At 36.2% G+C, this 15,280-nt stretch overlaps 2 protein-coding genes across 3 annotated transcripts; both read right to left on the bottom strand.

Annotated features, from left to right (window-relative positions):
* Positions 1 to 75: 75 nt before the first annotated feature.
* LOC108454367 (probable disease resistance protein At1g61300) lies at positions 76 to 5,205 on the bottom strand. 2 transcript variants are annotated; one of them, XR_001866715.2, is made up of 3 exons: positions 4,896 to 5,205; positions 902 to 4,166; positions 76 to 477 (listed from the first exon to the last, which is right to left on the bottom strand). XR_001866715.2 is itself a non-coding variant. In XM_017752805.2 (2 exons), the coding sequence occupies exon 2, from the start codon at positions 4,163 to 4,165 to the stop codon at positions 1,157 to 1,159; it is 3,009 nt and encodes a 1,002-aa protein (XP_017608294.1). In that variant the 5' UTR covers position 4,166; positions 4,896 to 5,205; the 3' UTR covers positions 513 to 1,156. The 2 variants fall into 2 exon arrangements, 1 of the variants encoding a protein (XP_017608294.1); XM_017752805.2 differs by lacking the exon at positions 76 to 477 and having other exon boundaries at positions 513 to 4,166.
* A 693-nt stretch (positions 5,206 to 5,898) lies between these two features.
* On the bottom strand, positions 5,899 to 9,775 carry LOC108454815 (nuclear intron maturase 4, mitochondrial). Its single transcript, XM_017753396.2, has 2 exons — positions 9,438 to 9,775; positions 5,899 to 9,151 (listed from the first exon to the last, which is right to left on the bottom strand). Exons 1-2 carry the CDS (start codon positions 9,535 to 9,537, stop codon positions 6,837 to 6,839), a joined length of 2,415 nt encoding a protein of 804 aa, XP_017608885.1. The 5' UTR covers positions 9,538 to 9,775; the 3' UTR covers positions 5,899 to 6,836.
* Positions 9,776 to 15,280: the final 5,505 nt, after the last annotated feature.

The following is a 15,280-nucleotide window of genomic DNA, read 5'->3' as shown; positions in this document are numbered from 1 at the left end:
TTAATTTAGGTTATATTTTGAAATTCTTTTACTTTGCGAATATTATATATTTTTAATCATTTTAATAATGATCACTTATATTAATTATATGTATTAAAATCATTTTATTAAATAATAAAAAATGTATTTTGATATCAAAAACTAGTTAAAAAACATTATTGCAAATATATTTTGCTCTACTTAGAAGTTTATTTTGTTGCAAAATGCAAACCATGACAAATATCGAATTACTTTAAAGAGGAAGTGATTGGAGGTTGTCGGGAATGGACTTTGCAGTCACTGGTTCTACAAAATGTGGAAGCAATGTCTTGAAAAGTTGTCTTTGATGTAGTAGTTGTTGAAACATCTGATGAGATGAATGCTTGAATCCCACCTAAAAGCTCTTCATCGGACATACCGTTTCGAGCATAACTACGGCCAGCTTGAACAAACTGCTTTCATGTATTTGGTGGGTCTTTGGACGATCACATTTTCATACTTGTAACCAAACATGCAAAGAATGAATCAAGAAATTTAAAACCGGAGAATTCTGAAATACAGCCATTAATGTATACAATGAACTAACAGAAAACCTAGCATTCACTCAAAAACAAAAGAACAATCATTGAGAAAATTCAACATGAACTTAGCTAACCACATATTTACGTGTTATAGGACTTTTAACTTAAAAAGGATTCAATGTCTCGCTGTTGGAGACAATGCCACTCTGGCAGGCTGCACACAATGTTTCTTCAACTTGACAAAGCACATAGTAACTGGCTGAGACAAAGGGAGGGAAAACATGCAAAACGAAGAGGGTAGTCCTATTCTAATCACACCCAATACCAAATGGAAAATAAAGGAGAAACCATGATCGAGAATCTTACTGTGGTAGGAGTATGATTATGAGGAGAGAGTTTACCTCATTGGTTGAAGGCTGGGTGAATCTCCATACATAATAAAAATCTTTGGAGAAATTCAAGGACGAAAAATGTAACAATGACCAATTCCCACTCAGGCTCGGCTATCACATAAGCCAACTCAGCTAAGAATACTTGAGAGCTGCATATAGTCAGGTCCGGGCTTATATTTCTCTTGATTCTCACTAAATCTTCAACAGTCTCTTCAATAATGCCTTTTGCTTGGGATGTCTTGGCCCTAGTTGAGGCTCCTCTCATCATATGAAACTGAGAAAGTTTTTGAAATCATCTTTATTAGTGTCATGTGGCCAATCCTGTTGATTCCACCAATCTTCTGTGCAGTGAATCGTTTTTAGTTTTGATGCGTTTTTAATTGTATGTGGTAAATTTCTTAGCTTCATGCTTGGCTTGATCAATACTGTCTCCAAGGAAGGCCATTGCAAGGAGATATGAGAAATGGCGCATAATTCCGGCAAGTCATGGAGCTGCAAATACTTCAACTTGGGAAAGGAGTGCGATTCGACTATACTTCCATCTTCAATAATCTCCTTCAAGACGCAGCAGTCCTTCACCTCCAGCTTTTCTAGCTGAGAGAGTCGTATGATCATTCCCTGTGAAAAAAGCACTCCTATGCTGTTGCATCCTTTTAACGAGAGAGATGTAAGGCTACAGAGGCTTTTAGATTCAATCGAGCCCCGCCAGATACCTTTTAGTTTCGGGAGATTGCAAATGTGTAGGCTTTTCAAGCGTTCGAATTCAACACCCATGTTGTCATCATCTTGAAATGCAATACTTGTTTGGTCTCTATCTATGATGTTCTCCATCTGGTTACATTCCTCGACAATACATGCTTCCACTCCTTGCAAGTTATCAGCTCTGAAGCCTGATAAACTGGTAGCAGTTTGGTGACCGATCAGTTCGAGCGCTTTGGCTTGCTTTAGTACCTCTAAAATAGCATTCGGAAATTCGTTTCCTGCATAAAACCTCAGATGCTTCTCGGCTGAACATTCGAAGACTCTAAATTCAGAAGCAGGATTGTTTCTCCGGCAACCAACAACGATGTTGAATGATCTGAAGCTATTGCCTGCTGAAATTGTATTGCTTCCTTTCCATGATTTGCTATTCCGGATGAAAGAGTTGAAAGATGCCAACTCGGGGAAGAAGAAACAAAGTGTGGTTAACTCTTCCAACTCAGAAATTTCACGGACAATTTCGGCTGCATTTTGATATCTGCTGCTACTATGGCTCACATCAATGCTTAGTTCTTCTAACTTAGAAAGCCTTGCAATCACGTTAGAAGGAATCATCGGCTTCACTTCTTCGACATGGTTGTACTTGCCAACATCTTCTGTGAATGAAACTCTCAAACATTTTAGATTGAACAATTCTCCAATCTCTACGGGCAAACTATAGAGACCGGTCTGACGTATATCAAGGATTTCTAGATGCTGGAGATCCCCGATCTGAGAAGGAAGCTGTACTAATTGACTACAGTTGTTTATAAACAGCCCTTTCAGATTTGTTAAGCTGCATATCGATGATGGAAGTGAAGTGATTCGTATTTCATGCAAGTTCAGAACTTGAAGGCCACACATATAGCCGAAGAATTCCCTTGGAAATTCGGCCAAGCAACTCTCCTGCAGTAACAATGTCAAGATCCCACAACATTGGGGTCTTTTTGGTAGAGTAGATAGGCGAACCCGAATAAGTGACACTCTCCTTGCACGTTCCCACTCTTCGTCTATAATGTTTTCATCCTCGGTAACGAAAAAATTGAAGTTCTTTTCAAGATTTGCTATCCTTAATGCCACCCGTTGAAAATATTCATACATCTTGAAATGCCCCCATTTTCTTCCCTTTTCTAGTAAAGACTTCCTCACAAATTCATCTAATATTGCATGCCCCCTGTCACGTGTCCTAGGAAGTTTTCTTTGGCTTGAAAAGAACTGCTCCGCTCTCCAACAATCAATTATATGGTCTCGAAAAATTTCGTAACCGGCAGGAAACACTGCCCAATACAGCAAACAAGGCTTCATCTCTTCTGATAGTTTTTCATAAACAAGTTTAAAAGCCTTGTAAACTTCTTCCAGTGGTTCTTGTGGTTCCATTGTCGGTGACCTTAATTGGGACAACAAATCTCGCCATATCGCAGGGTCATCCACTTTTGCCAATCTATTGCCGATTAACTTGATCAAGAGCGGCATGCCACCACATTCTTTGATGATGTGTTTCGCAACTGGCTTGATATCGGGATTACTCTTAAGATCAGAACCAACTATTTCCCAAAAAAAGCTTTCAGCATCCTCGTCCGATAATCTCTGCACGTTCATCTCTTCATCTGTGCCTCCGCAGATATTGTTGTTCTTGTATCTGCAAGCAAACACCACTTTTCCATGCTCGTGTTCATCATGAATTCCAACTTTTCTAAGATCAATCTCTGAGACAATATCATCAAGATCAAGAAACAATACATAGCTCTTGTCCTTTAGCTCTTCGGATATCATGTTTGCTCTTTGATCAGCACCATAGTTGCCGTCTACTTTCATATCTAAACGCTTCCATATTTCATCCAGTATGTCTCTTATTCTCCCTTCGGCTGTTACATTCACCCAAAAGATGATGTCAAATTTACCAGATTTACCAACCCTGTCATGCAACATTCCCATTATCTTGGTCTTCCCTACACCCGGAGGTCCCCATATGCAGATTCTTTTCAAGTTTTCATCCTCTAGCCACTCTGCCAGTGTTTCTACATGAGAATCAAATGATGGCACATCACCTTTTTTCCGAGCATGCTTCTCTATAACAGGAACTGGTGGTGCCGGTGGCTTCTCATGCATTATAGTTATTTGACCTAATTGATTCCTCAGCTCAACTACCTCTGTTGTCTTCTTCACAATACGCTTGCCAAGCTTTAGCAAACTCGGAAATGGACATAGTCCGCAAAAATACGAGCTGGTGTTTGTGTAGTCAACCTTAAGGTTTTCAATCTCCTGTTTCATATTTTCGACCTCATTGAGCCAGGTTTCACATCTGTTCGTTTTTTCTTTTGTTAATTTGTTTCTCTCCAACTTTGTTTTAACATCCGCATCCACATTAGACAAATATACTTCCTCCTTCACAAGCTTGTCAAAATTCTCTCGTATATTCTTCACGTAGGCATATTTGTGCCGCAAACAGTTGAAAATACTCTTTCCACCTTCAACCGCAGGTGTAACCAGTGAACCAACACCTTGTCCACCAGCTTGCACCGCCAGTGCTTCCATGCTGCCAATGCAAGTAAATCAGTATAACTGAAACTATGTCTTGTTATGAAGCAGTAACAAATATATATATATATATATATCATATTTTCTTAATTGTAAGACCACACAAATTGGTAGTTGCGATTGCATATCACTGCAAAAACACAGAGATGGATCTCATTGGGATTACATCTAGCACATAAAAAGACTTCATCTCATTGAGTTTTGAGGCTCCAATGCTGGTGGTTTATAAATTAGGACATTATCCTTTGTTCCTTTCAAGAGCTAAATTTTGCATTATTTCCCAACATTTATGGTCACTCTGGTTAAAACTAAAATCGAGTCAACCCTACCAAAGTCAACCTTTGCTATCATCCAATAACCAAGAGCAAATTGAAATGGATAACCTTATCCAACTTTCAACAGAAACTTAGAAGTAACAAAATCTTTACAAAAATCTGTAAAACTTCCCAAAGATGAACAAATTACATGCAATTTACCCATTTTTTTTGAAACTTCTCAACTTTCAACAAAGTCTTATTCAAAGAATACCCCAAAAAAGTCGTGGATTCCAAGAAACACCAGAGCTATACACATGAAAGAAAACACTTAATTTAAGTCAAAATTGTAAAGATCCAAGCTACTAGTTACAAGCAATAACAAGATATGACATTGTAGCTCATTTTGCAGCAAACTCAACACAGTCCATATTCAGACAAGAAAAAAAAGAGAGAGAAGAAAGTGGGCATACCTGGAAACACTTGATCTTGCTTACTTCAGTTTTGTGTTCTGTCTGAAAACTGGGTTGGGGTTTGAGATTTAGTCTGTCTTCCAAGAAGTTGACCTGACTTGTGCTGGAGCTTGAGCTTGAGCTGAGGCAGACCAGACCAGCCAGTTGTGTCAAGCTCAATAACCTTAAAAAGGGCTTTAAAGTAAGCAAGTCAATGTGCCAGCCAGACCCAATGAAAGTAAGCAAGTCAATGTGCCAGCCAGACCAAATGATAGAGAGCATAAGGACCCACTCATCCTTGGCGCCAGCCTTGTTCCGACCGCACTTTATTTCCTACAACTTTTCCTATTTTTGTTTTTTTTCTATAAAGAAAAATACTTTTTCGAAAAGTTTTAACTTTTCGATTAATATTTTTTAATTTTAAAAAGTTATAAAATAATTATTAAAATATTTAAAAAATTTTATTTAGATTATTTAGTTATTAAAGTTTTTTTTTATATTCGACTAGTAAATTCTAAGTGACAATTGATAAATGGAGTATAACTCATTGACTACATCTTTCTTTAGATTCAAATTAATTTGACAATCAGATTGAAAAAAAACTAATGAAATTTTAGTTTACAGATTCGTGACAAAATTGTTTCATAAAAAAATAAACTTTGTCATACAACAATAATTTTAAAAGTCTAATATCTTAAATGAAAATTTACAAATAGTTCATTGACTATCTTGTAATTTTTAATGTTTAGAGTTTAATTACTAATTTAATTACACTAAAGGAATTAGCAATACATCCCTTTAAAAAATTTAAGGGATAGGTTTAAGGATAAAAAGAACTCTATTACACAAGTAAAACATTCTCTCTTGACTTATGTTTTACACTTGTTTATATTTTAACTATATAATTAATTAAGTTTATAAAAAAGTTAAAATATGAACAAATCCATATTTCACATTCAACTTCAAATTAAAATAACATTGCTGAGAGGAATGTTAATTCCGGTTGCTTTAAAATATCTTGAAATTCTCGTAAAATGATCTTACATGTTTCCATGTAATTTATAGCATCAAATTGAATTGTATATGTCACATGAATTTTTAGTATAATGTCAAATCCACAGGTTTTGTCCTGCAGCTCACTTTCATGGCAATTTCAGCGGATATTCTGAATTGACCAAGAAAAAGAAAAAAGAAATGCAGTATTCCACTCCCTCCCATCTTCCGAATGAATCCAGATCATACAACCACGTCATGATATATAAGCAGGGACGGACCAAAAGGGAGACTTGCAAGGGGCTGGCCGGGACAGATCTAGGGGAGGCTAGCAGGGGCTCGGGATTGACACGGGTTGCTAGAATCCCCTTGGGATTCAAGACTTCTGTTCTGAATGCAGTTGCCAGAATCAATGGTCGTATCGTTTTCCTGCAGTGACATGATTTTGGTTGGCAACTTCTGCTAACAAAGCTGTCAAACATTTAAGACTTCTCAACTTTCAAGACTCTAGAGATCCCCTGTCCGATGAGGAAGCTGTAATAACCAACTGCAGTTCTCTATGAAGACCCCTTTGAGGCTTCCCAGTCTGGAGACGGATGACGACCGCCGATTCCTACCTTCCATGCTATTTCATGAAGTAATGACGGTTTCGGACTTTACATATGTGCTATGTCATGTGTTCATCATCAATACTATGATCTCAAGTAGTTTCTTTAGGTAAAGGAAAACAACACTTACTTCGCAGAAAGCTCATCATAGATGAGTTCAAATGACCTGTAATATTCTTCCCACTCTTTGCCATTGGTACATCATTTCCCGAGCTCATTTTTCCTTGTGAGGTATTTTACCATTAATAGCGAATATAGGCAGCAAACCACCCACACAAACCAGTTCAGCAATTCATTTGGTTTCTCCTTTCTTCTCAAGAGTCTACTGTTTAAATGATATTTTTTGGCTTTGTTGACAGCATTACTTCCATGCCCCAAAATCAATAGACTGAAGTGATATATGACCAAGATATAAGTCCTTTAAATGTTTCTTGCACAATCCGATTCTCCTTTTATTCAAGCTTGGATGAATACAACTTGCGAATCCTGTCTTCCAACCCGGAAATTTTTGTCTTTCCATAACATGGAGAGTATAAACACTAGGTGCTGCCACTAAGCAACCCAAAACAAAACAATTGCAAGGCCTTGACTGGCTCACCATTCTTGCCAGTGATAGCAGACACAAACCACTATATGAAATTCCATACATCAATGCTTCGTCATTATCAAATGGGTGAGAATACGATGTTTCATATGCCAGCTCTTGCTCCACCTCTTCTATCGAGGGGATTCGGCATAGTTCCGAATCAAATCGTTTCTCTATTTCACTTTCATGAATCCTATATTTTGTTGCTAGAGTACGAACACAGGATTTCCGCAGTAAACTAGAAATTAAAAGCTTGACCTCGTCGAAGTTGTCATAATCTTGATACCACCGAAGCCATCGACGGACAATTCCCGAAAACCAGTCAATTATTTGGATGCTGTCTTGTAAAACGAGCAGTGAAGCTGCACGAGGATATCCTTCAGAGGTGGTCAATCCATATCGGAACAGTCGCTTCTTTATGGCATCAGTTGGAGCAAGAATCTCAGTGATAGTGACAGATCCAGTCTTTGAGCTTGAATTTGGTAAAAGAGCAAGTGTAGTAGCTGTTTCGGAAGAAACATATTCATCTGCACACTTCACAAATTCATAATAAGATTCCTTTAGTTCATGAGAAAGGGCTGGTTCAGCAACATACTTAGACAAGATAGATTCCTCGTTCTCTGCTGCTTTGGCTTTAATGTCTTGCATCCATACTTTCATTAAGACCTTGTACCAATGATCAGTCTCCATCCCAGCTTTACGGAAACAAGAAACTTTACTCAAAGTAGAGCCACTATCTGCTAAATGCTTAATTTCCGACTCCTTAACCTTCTTTAAACCATGAGCCAACCATTTGTTCCCGATTCTAACACACCCGACATTCCAAGCATCTTGTTTTTGAGAAGCAAATAGGCGTACTTTTTCCTTTAACTTGTGCACAGCACTTGTAGCTGGACCTTCTTGAACACGTCTTTTAACCAAAGCTCCTAAAAAGCGACTACCATTAGACCCATCACAAGGTAGAACTTCGGTTTGCTCGTCATCAACATCCAAGCGCAAAGAATTCTTTAAAAAATCTACAATCTCAGACTTGAAACTAAGAGCAATATCTTTGGAACCAGAAACTACAAAAAATATCTCATCCATAAAACGACAACAATAAACTCTTGGGCCCGAATTGTCATTAGTTGTGCATTTAAGATCGTTTTCCTTTAACTGTCCCCTAAACCAGTTCCGTAGCTTGGAATGTGACTTACCTTCATCCTTATGATCTCCTTGATGAAGGGCCTCATATCTCATGGATAATCTATAAAATTCTTGATCGAAGAAGTCAAGATACACGTTCATTAATATCGGGGATAATACTCCCTCCTGTGGAAGGCCATGGCCTTTTGGGAAACCACCAAACTCAAAATTGAGGACCTGTGCATCAAACATGCTTCGGATAATAACATATAACTGATCGTCTTCTATCTTCTCCTCCAATTTCGAAATGAGCTTAGCGATGATATTATCATCAACCTTTTTGTTTAAAATTAATGGGAACCACCAACTTGGATTAGAAACCTCTTTCTTGATGTATCTCAATGCGGTCAGATGACCCCTCCCACTTCGACAACCATGTGAAATTTTGGAAAAATGGGGCCTGTAAACAACTTCCAAAACCATTCTGATAGCTTCTTGAACAATTATCATCTTAGGATTTGGAAGGATAAGGACTTTTTTGGCAACACCTCTTGTCGAGAACGAGACAGTATCTCCTCCAACGTCAAAACTCCCATCAAGGAGCTCTTTTGCAAGGGAATTAAAACATATAGAATCATCCTTCACCGATATGTTGACATTTGAGTTGAGCTTAATACAATTATAAGCATCTTGAAGCGTAACTGGAACGGCAATCACATTGACCATTAAGTTACGAAACTTCCCATCAATGAATTGCTCCTTTACTCTCTTCTTTACGCGAAACTCAATCGACCTCTTAAGCTCCATCCTGCTCTTAACGTTCCTCTCATCTTTATGAGATGATTCCTCAACAAGACATGCCAAGTCCTTTGCCAACATCATCTTCTCATAGCCTTTCTTTAAGTCACCATTGGTTGAAAAACTAGAATAACAAATCAAAGCTTGAAGCTTTTCAACTGGTTTTCCTATTAAAATGTTTAACTATTAGAATTTAACCAAATAAACAAAAAACCCAAACATCCTTTTAGAAAAATATGCCAATTTATTACATCACAGGAAACATGTATGAGATTATAGTAAGAAAAACATACAATCCATAAAATCCCATCAATGGTTTTTGACCTATCTATTACTCAATGAAATTCAAAGCTACAAACGAAGCATTAATCTCAAATGCTAGACAATAACTAATTACAGTAGCGATATCAAACACTAAATAAAATTCAAACGCAAAGCTGTAAAAAAGCATACCTTCATCTCTGAAAAAAGTTGGTGTTAAGTTCATTGGTTGAGAAAGGGAAAATCCCTTCAACTTCCCTATGGAAACAGTAAACAAACCCCGAAACCGCATTATTATGACCTTTTTTACAAGGAATAGTTGTTCATGGCCGGCGTGCCGATGCCGACGAGACACCGAGTCTGGTACACGACACGGACTATGGGTCTAAAACATAATCGAAAGTGAGGAAAGGCCTCGTAGCTGGGAAGAAGGAGAAGATTGAACAGTGTTTTTATTTTGACCCAAATATTAGGCCCAAATTCTTGGACTTTTGTCTAATTTCATGGATCAAAATAATCTAAACTTGATAATGGTTAGAAATGAATTTTATGGTTAAAACAAGGATTATTTTTTAAAAATACCGGTAATGTACCTAAGTTAGAGGTGTGCATGGGCTGGGCTATCCGGCCCGGCCCGATGGCCCACCGAAATGTGGGAGGGTTTTGGCAAAAATATGGGTCCGAAAAATGAGCTTGGACAAAAAAATAAGGCCCGTTAAAAAAATGGGCCGAGCCTCGGGTAAGGTATTTTTAGCTCCGGCCCGACCAGGCCCGGCCCGAATTCATTAAAGGACAAAAAAAATCTGCATATTTTTTTTATTTTTGATGTTATTTTTTTTTCCATATTTTGCTACCATTTTACTATTATATTGCTATTATTTTGTTGTTATTGTTTGGATATTGTATAAAATTTATTTTATTGTTAATTTTTTTATTATTTTAAAGGCATTTGTTAATTTTTTATTATTTTAGAATCATTTGCTTGTTAAGTTGCATTTATCTTAGTGTTATTTAAGTCTACATATTTTTCAAAATTTATTTTCAATTTGTTGGAAAATATTTATTTTGATATTTTTAGTATTTTGATGTATTATATATATTTAAAATAATAAAAATTAATATAAAAATTAATACTGGCAGGTGTCGGCATACTGGTTTTAGTATTTTTATCCGGGTTGGGCTTGGGCAAAATTTTAGGCCCATTTTTTAGGCCCGGCCTGGCCCGAGCCCAATAAATAGGCATGATTTTTTAGTTGAGCCCGACTCGAACCTGGCCCGCCCGCCTATGAACACCTCTACCCTAAGTTTGTTTGTGTTAAACGTTATTTGTAGCATACTAATCTTTAAAGAAATATATATTTTATATTAAAATATTCTTTATATATAATATTCATTTATTATATATAATTTTTTTCAACAACTATTATATATAATTTTAAATGTTACTAAAATATACCTATTCACTAATATTTGGCTTCATGATAAATTTGACTATTAACGCTACATGCTTTATCAAAATGACCGAATTATATTTTTGAGCCTTTTTCTTCTTTTTTTTACCATCAACTTTTATTCTTTTTTCCAAATTACTTTTTTTAATAGATTTGATTAAAATACCGTTAAAAAGTTAACTAGATGATATGGAATCTCATATGTAGAATATTTTAATGAGATATAATTTATTACTTAGATAACCCAATAAAATAATTACATGTGAAAAGAATAAAATAAATAATTTATGAAGTTAAAAATAACTCTTAATTTAATGAAAATAATTTAATTATCTAAAAAGTTTCAAAATGAATGCACACATTCAATATTTTTGTTTGATTTATTAATTATCTTTTGAAACCTCTCATTAAATAAACCCATGCATTCATTTTGAAACTTTTTTAGATAATTACGTTTATTTTTTAAATTTCATGTATGATTTATTTATTTTATTATTTCTCACGTGTATTTATCTTATTGGATTATCTAAATAATAGATTACATCTCATTAAAAATATTTCACATATAAAATTCCACATCATCCTCGTTAACTTTTTAACCATGCTTTCATCAAATCATTAAAAAAAACAATATGAAAAAACAAAAAGAATAAAAGTTGTTCGGAAAAAAAACTCAAAAATATAATTAGGACCATTTTAACAAAACATAAAAACATTAGTGACCGAATTTATATTTAATTAAATTTATATTTAATCTATACTATCATTCAAACTCTTAGTTTACTACAGTAAAACTGATTTTAGCGGCATTTGGACCAAAAATGCTGCAAAAGTTATACATTAGTGGCGCTAATAGGTAAACACCATAAAATGTTAGAGCTATAGCAGAATTTATGATAAAAACGCCGCAAAAGGTCAAGCATTAGCGACGTTTATGAGAAATACGCCGCAAAAGGTCAATCATTAGCAGCGTTTATGAAAAAAATGCCGCAAAAAAATCATTTTATTTTAAAGTTTAGGATTTAGAATTTAATGTTTAAAGTCTATGGTTTAGGGTTTTATGGTTTAATGTTTATTATTTTGGGTTTATGGTTTTGTGTTTAAAAGGTAATGGTTTAGGGTTTATAATTCGGGGTTTAGTGTTTTTATAGATAGGGTTTTAGGAGTTAGCATATTAGGGTTTAAGGGTAAGAGATTTTGATAAGAATGACAAAAAATTAAATTATTTTTTACAAGTTAATTAAATACTAACTCAATTAAAAAAATCATGAAAATATTTTTAGCGGCACTCCTAAAAAACGTCGCTAAAAACTTGTTTTGCTGTAGCGGTTGAGTTAATTTTATGAGTTAATTAAATATTAACTCAATTAAAAATTTATGAAAATATTTTTTTCGTATTTAAAATAAATTATATTATTTAAGGATATTTTAATCTTATTATTTAAAAACCAACAAAATATATGTAGTGGGCCAAATTTGCCCGACCCATATAAAAAAACAAAAAACAAACCAAAAATAATAAACATAAAACCCAAATGTCCTTTTACGGTCCATTAGTCCAAAAATTACTAATATGGCCCATAGCCTATTTACAAAGACCAATCCTATGATCCAAAGACTAACTCGATGCCTATTACAAGCCCAAATTAATGTTAGAACCCAAGTCGGAGCAAGCCCTATAGGCCCATTTCCCTAACAGCTTCAGAAACCCTAGGTCACCTCCTTCGCTATGCGCAGAAGAACTCCTGCGCAGCCTCCAGCGCCAGGCAACGCGGGCCTCCACGTCATCACTCAGACGCCAAGATACCTCGACACACGCCACGCACTGCACTGCGAAGGAAACAAAAAAAGCAATGAGAACGGCAGCCAATAGGAATTTGTTTGTATTTTTTATCTTTTGATTTCTTTTCGGCTATAAAGCCAACGATTTAATCTTTGTAATGGTTACGAAGGCAATCTCTGTGTTGACAGAGAGGAGATCGAAGATAACAGATTTGGCGTCTCAGACAAGGGCGGGGCGATCGAAGATAGCAGATTTGACGTCTCTGTATTGGCAGAGAGCAAATCAAAGATAGCAGATTTGGCATCTCTGTGTTGACAGAGAGCAGATTGAAGATAGCAGATTTAGCGTCTCTGTATTGGCAGAGAGCAAATCAAAGATAGCAGATTTGGCATCTCGTGTTGACAGAGAGCGATCAAGATAGCGATTTGGCGTCTCAGATTATGGAGAGCAAATCAAGATAGCAGATTTGGCGTCTCAGATAGCGGAGAGCGGATCGAAGATAGTGATTTGGCGTCTCAGTATTGTTAGAGGCGATCGAAGATAGCGATTTGGCGTCTCAGATTGGCGGAGAGCGATCAAGATAGCAGATTTGGCGTCTCAGACATGAGAGCAGATCAAAGATAGCGATTTGACATCTCTCAGGCGGAGAGCAGATTAAGGATAGCGATTTGGCGTCTCAGATATGAGAGCAAATCAAGATAGCAGATTTGGAGCGGATCAAGATAATGATTTGGAGCAGATCGAAGATAATGATTTGGCGTCTCAGACAAGGGGGAGCAGATCGAATATAGCAGACTTGGTGTCTCAGTATTGTCGAGGCGATCGAAGATAGCAGATTTGGCGTCTCTGTATTGTCAGAGGGCAAATCGAAGATAGCAGATTTGGCATCTCTGTATTGACAGAGAGCAGATCGAAGATAGCAGATTTGGCATCTCTGTATTGGCAGAGAGCAGATCGAAAATAACAGATTGGTGTTCCCGAGTTTTCAATAAGCAAGTTGAGGATAGCCAATTTGACACTCCTGAAGACATCAGAATACCTTTGGGGAAGATGAGGGTCAAGATTTTGAGACTTAGCCAGACTGGGCAAATTTGGTCCTTTTATAGTCTTTGCTCTATTCTCGTTACACAACAATGAGCAAAGAGGGGCAGCTGTAGTGGGCCAAATTTGTCCGACCCATATAAAAAAATAAAAAACAAACCAAAAATAATAAACATAAAACCCAAATGTCCTTTTACAGTCCATTAGTCCAAAAATTATTAATATGGCCCATAGCCTATTTACAAAGACCAATCCTATGATCCAAAGACAAACCCGATGCCCATTACAAGCCCAAATTAATGTTAGAACCCAAATCGAGCAAGCCCTATAGGCCTACTTCCTACCACCTCGTAAACCCTAGGTCATCTCCTCGCTATGCAAGAAGAATTCATCGCAGTCTCCAGCGGCCGACAACGCCGGGCCTCCACGTCAATAGTTTCAGACGCCAAGACAGACCTCGTACATACGTCACGCACCTGTACCTACGAAAGGAAACAAAAAATAGCAGCGAGAACGACAGCCAATAGGAATTTGTTTGTATTTTTTATCTTTTGATTTCTTTTCGGCTATAAAGCCAACGATTTAATCTTTGTAATGGTTACGAAGGCAATATAAACGAATACACACAATACATACGCAATACACATTGCTTGAAAATCAGAAAGCCACTTCTTGATAAGGTGATCTTTGTTCTTCGGTTCTATTTGCTATTTCTTCCCCTTTTTTTTTATTTTTGTCATTTTTCATTCAAAAAAAGAAAAGAAAAAGGGGACTTACCTTGAGTTTGGGCCGCGGATTCCCTTTTGCTTCGTCGAAATCAGGGTTCAAAGGAACCCGGTGGCTGAAAGAAACCATGTTTCAAGCTCATGAGTGCTTGGCCACCATACCTTATGGCGGGCTGGTCTCTTAGAGGAGAAAACACAGTTATGGTGAGGAGAAGAATGGAGGCTAGGGTTACTGAGTGGGCTAAAAGGGCCTTTTATAGGACCACGAACGCACCGCTTTTAGGCCTTATCCAATGGCTTTCCAAACGGTGTCGATTGGTACACCGACCCGATCCGATTCCTAACCCTCGGGACCAGCGTACTATGCACGGTGAAGGGTTATTTTGCATAAAGCCTTCCTTTTTGTATGCGTGCTCAAGTGCGCCCCATTTGTTTTATTTACCTTTTTAAATTTGGCGAAAAATTTATATTCGTTTACAATCTAACTCGAGCTTAAACTTGACGTTTTGGGATCCGTATATTGCCGCTTTAGTCCCCGACGTTTTCGCGCATTAAATATTGGTCCTTTTTATTTTTGTTTGTTTTGAATTATCCCTTTGTTTTACTTTAATTTTAATTAAGTTTTTGTTGTTTTATACCCCTTTTATTTTATTTTATTTGTACATTTTAATTAATCTTGATGATTGCTTCTTCATTCTTGTAGATTCGTTTTTTTGTAGTGTTATTATCACATTTTGTACATTTTAAATGTTCATTTCCTTTGTATTACTATACATATTACGTATATATTATAATAAAGTTAATGTATTTTCATACATATAATGGCTTTTGACTTTATCCTTGTACTTTAATACGTATTTTTGCTATTCAAATATGCTTTGTATATATATTTTATATAAGATTTAAGTTATTTTATATTCTTTTATATTAGTATATGTATTTGATTCATATACATTACTAAACCTAAACATATTATCATTTTATATAAATTTACACGTATTTACTTTTAGATTTATATGTATATATATACATATT

This window comes from Gossypium arboreum, chromosome 9 (assembly GCF_025698485.1).
Source record: "Gossypium arboreum isolate Shixiya-1 chromosome 9, ASM2569848v2, whole genome shotgun sequence".
In the NCBI taxonomy this organism is placed as follows: domain Eukaryota; kingdom Viridiplantae; phylum Streptophyta; class Magnoliopsida; order Malvales; family Malvaceae; genus Gossypium; species Gossypium arboreum.
The sequence above is the reverse complement of the archived record's forward strand: the minus strand, read 5'-3'. Positions and strand labels throughout refer to the sequence as shown.

Excerpts from the sequence above, each read along its gene's own strand:
- LOC108454367 (XM_017752805.2), bottom strand. The coding sequence starts at position 4,165 with ATGGAAGCACTGGCGGTGCAAGCTGGTGGACAAGGTGTTGGTTCACTG.
- LOC108454815 (XM_017753396.2), bottom strand. The coding sequence starts at position 9,537 with ATGCGGTTTCGGGGTTTGTTTACTGTTTCCATAGGGAAGTTGAAGGGA. Across the intron at positions 9,152-9,437 it reads AACTTTTTTCAGAGATGAAG|GAAAACCAGTTGAAAAGCTT; the intron begins GTATGCTTTTTT and ends ACATTTTAATAG.